The following is a 3,261-nucleotide window of genomic DNA, read 5'->3' as shown; positions in this document are numbered from 1 at the left end:
ACAAAGTGGTTGCCGAGCAACACACAAACGTAAACAAAGCTGTGTTACTTTGTAGCGTCATTCACAGCAGCTTCGAACGCGGCTCAGCCAATCAGAATCAAGCACCAGAACTCTCCGCTTTATAATCAGAAATGTTTCTCGAGCAGCAGATCAGCATATTATACTGATTTCTGAAGATCATGTGACACTGAAGACTGGAGGAATGATGCTGAAAATACAGCTGCGCATCACAGGAATACATTACAGTTTAACAGAGATTCACATAGAAAGCAGCTGTTTTAAATTACAATGATATTTCACAATTTTACAGTATTTTTGATCAAATAAATGCAGCCTGTATGCCTAAATAATATCAAATGTTCTTTGGTTCCTCAGCTGCTTGGTGAGATGGAGAAGGACCCAAAGCTGGTTTATCACACCGGTCTGACTCCAGCCAAACTACCGGACCTGGTTGAGAACAACCCTCTGGTGGCCATCGAGATGCTCCTGAAGCTGATGTCCTCCAGCCAGATCACGGAGTATTTCTCTGTCCTGGTCAACATGGACATGTCGCTGCACTCCATGGAGGTGGTCAACAGGTACGTCTCTCTCTCTCTCTCGTCTGGTTTCTGTCAGAGCGGATGCAGCGATAAACAGGAGGCGAATCAGTGCCCCGAGCTCCGCTTCATTCCGTGTGTTTGATTGTTGGGCTGCAGGTTAACCACAGCGGTGGATCTTCCTCCTGAGTTCATCCATCTCTACATCTCCAACTGCATCTCCACCTGTGAGCAGATCAAAGACAAGTACATGCAGGTAAACACACACCGCACACGGACCATGATGCACCAGTGCTGAGGAGGAAACGTGATCCTCAGGAAACCATTATTAATTAACAGGCTTCCTGTGCGATTTCAGACATTTGTAGTTCTAGAAAACAGAGCGCGGACATATATTTGATTCCAGACTGTTGACCCTATTCTGTTTCCTAACATAATTCTAAAAATAAATGTCATGACTGGTGCATATACTGATTTGCAAAAAGGGTCTAATTTTACCTCATCTGAGTTTTTCACAAAATAAAATGATTTTTTAAATTAAACTTTAATGCACTTCATCACACAAATGCTATGAAATGCATCCTATTTAGTGAGAAAGTGACGTGAAACCGTAAAACAGACCCTAAATCAGTTGTATCAACTTGTATTGATTTGATGCAGGACCGAGTTGATGATGATTTCATCAGTGCTGCTATTATTGTGCAGATAATATTTTCTAAATGAGTGTAAGTGACCGTTCTTATATTAACTGGTCTGATTCGGTGTTCATTGATTTATGTGAGCTGCTACATCACATAGATGCAATATTACAGCAGTTGTAGCAACATGACACGGATTGTAGAACCGAGGGAAGTGTGTTATTGTGTGATGGTAAGTGATTGTCTGTTGTGTCTCCTGAAGAACCGTCTGGTGCGTCTGGTGTGCGTCTTCCTCCAGTCCCTCATCAGGAATAAGATCATTAATGTTCAGGATCTGTTCATCGAGGTGCAGGCCTTCTGCATCGAGTTCAGCCGAATCCGTGAGGCCGCCGGTCTCTTCCGCCTCCTCAAGACTCTGGATAACGGAGAGATGCCAGCCGAGGGCAAGACGGCCAAATGAGCTCAAGGACTAAAGCTGAGTCTCTCCTCTATTAAAGCACACGAGTTCAGCCTTTCAGCGCACAGACTGAACGGCGTACGAACTCCATCTGTTTTCTCTTCCTATCTTTACAACATGTGCTCCACTATCGTGACCTGTTTTGATCCCAAACACCTGTATTTTTTGTCCATTAAAGTGATGGTTGCGTACACGTTCTCAGACGACGCGCTTCAGTTTGTGTGTCTGTGAACTCCTCCGCTTTGTGACGGGTTTGAAGTGCATTTATGCGGCTCGGTTTTACGGAAGGTCATTATGTCAATGTTTGTATCGTCTCGTGTTAGTCACATTGATCAGTTTAGAGCTGGACAACAGGGTAGTTTACGTTTTAAACCAGCATAAACCATCAACCCAATGAGATTCACTAGTAACGCATTAAAACTCCATTTGTTGAACATGAACTAACAACGAAAAATACCTCTAAAGCATATTAGTTATAGGAACAGTTCAGCCAAAAATAAAACCGTGCTCAGTTTGTTTCTTCATCAGGTTTGGAGAAATGTAGCATTGTGTCAGTGTCTCACTGCAAGTGAATGGGTGCCGTCAGAATGAGAGCTGATAAAAACATCACGAGTAATCCACAGCACTCCAGTCCATCAGTTAACATCTGGAGAAGACAAAAGCTGAAACACATCCAGCATTAAGACGTTTTTAACTAAAATACATTGAGTCTATAATCAATAATAACTCTTCCTCCAGTGAGTCAGTGTTCTGGTGTGAATCAGGAGAGAAATCTGCACAGATCAAGCAGCGTTTAAACAGCTCTAAACACATATGTGGCTGCATTTTGATGCGAGAGACAACAGCAGATGCACTCTTTCACTGGAGGAAGCGTGTTACCTAATAGCATGTCCGTAGTATGAAACAAGCACAAACACTCGAGTTAAAAAATGTTTTTTATTTGCACATTGATTTCCAGTGACATTTAAACATGTACATCGGATTCAGAGACGGCACGTGTGTTTACTGTCGTTTATAGTCTGAAGTACCTGAACATTCAAAAGAGCACAACTGGCCTGACTTTATATTCCACATACGCACACAGTGCTCATAGACACAAACATACGCGACCTTTGACCTTTTTTGTACACAGGTTAAGCCTGATTATCTAGAGGTTAATGAAGACAGCAGGATAGATTGAATCGATTATTCAAGAACTGTTAGTTCATATTCCCCTGAGAAGTTTTCATGATAAACGCATGATGGTGGGAACCCAGTAACTGAGCAACAACTATAAAAGACAAAGAAATATAAAAGCAGGCGTATAATCCTGCGCTTCTAGATTCGTCTCATTCCTCGAGCCATGAGGCAGGCGAACACCGTCATCACCATCTTGGGCTTGACCTCCACCAGATCCTCCGGCAGCGCATACACTCGCGCTCCGATCTTCCTCGCCATAGAGATCGCGTACCTGAGAACACATCGGTGAGTTTGACATGCTGTTTGATTTTCAACAGTTCTGGGTTCAGTAGAAGTTCAGTTAACTTTCTCGTAATACTGAGTTTATATCTCGCAGTTCTGACTTTCTTATAATTCTGAGTTTATATCTCGCAATTCTGACTTTCTCATAATTCTGAGTTTATATCTCGCA

The 3,261-nt window shown here is 42.6% G+C and overlaps 2 protein-coding genes across 3 annotated transcripts in view; one reads left to right on the top strand and one right to left on the bottom strand.

The window, feature by feature from the left end:
* The first annotated feature begins 376 nt into the window (after positions 1 to 376).
* On the top strand, positions 377 to 1,835 carry LOC107572700 (CCR4-NOT transcription complex subunit 11-like). Its single transcript, XM_016259130.1, has 3 exons — positions 377 to 578; positions 696 to 792; positions 1,437 to 1,835. The coding sequence occupies exons 1-3, from the start codon at positions 388 to 390 to the stop codon at positions 1,632 to 1,634; spliced, it is 486 nt and encodes a 161-aa protein (XP_016114616.1). The 5' UTR covers positions 377 to 387; the 3' UTR covers positions 1,635 to 1,835.
* A 730-nt stretch (positions 1,836 to 2,565) lies between these two features.
* lcp1 (lymphocyte cytosolic protein 1 (L-plastin)) overlaps positions 2,566 to 3,261 on the bottom strand; it is a 22,809-nt gene continuing 22,113 nt past the window's right edge. For both annotated transcript variants that reach the window (XM_016259142.1, XM_016259143.1), the window contains exon 16: positions 2,566 to 3,081. In XM_016259142.1, coding sequence (XP_016114628.1) covers positions 2,949 to 3,081 — 133 coding nt within the window. In that variant the 3' untranslated portion in view covers positions 2,566 to 2,948. The remainder of the gene's footprint in view (positions 3,082 to 3,261) is intronic.

This window comes from Sinocyclocheilus grahami, unplaced genomic scaffold (assembly GCF_001515645.1).
Source record: "Sinocyclocheilus grahami isolate Dianchi unplaced genomic scaffold, SAMN03320097.WGS_v1.1 scaffold1799.1, whole genome shotgun sequence".
Lineage (NCBI taxonomy): Eukaryota > Metazoa > Chordata > Actinopteri > Cypriniformes > Cyprinidae > Sinocyclocheilus > Sinocyclocheilus grahami.
The sequence above is the reverse complement of the archived record's forward strand: the minus strand, read 5'-3'. Positions and strand labels throughout refer to the sequence as shown.

Bases quoted from the DNA above. Each gene is read 5' to 3' on its own strand.
- LOC107572700 (XM_016259130.1), top strand. From the start codon at position 388: ATGGAGAAGGACCCAAAGCTGGTTTATCACACCGGTCTGACTCCAGCC. The intron at 579-695 runs GTACGTCTCTCT...GTTGGGCTGCAG, and splicing joins TCCATGGAGGTGGTCAACAG to GTTAACCACAGCGGTGGATC. The intron at 793-1,436 runs GTAAACACACAC...TGTCTCCTGAAG, and splicing joins TCAAAGACAAGTACATGCAG to AACCGTCTGGTGCGTCTGGT.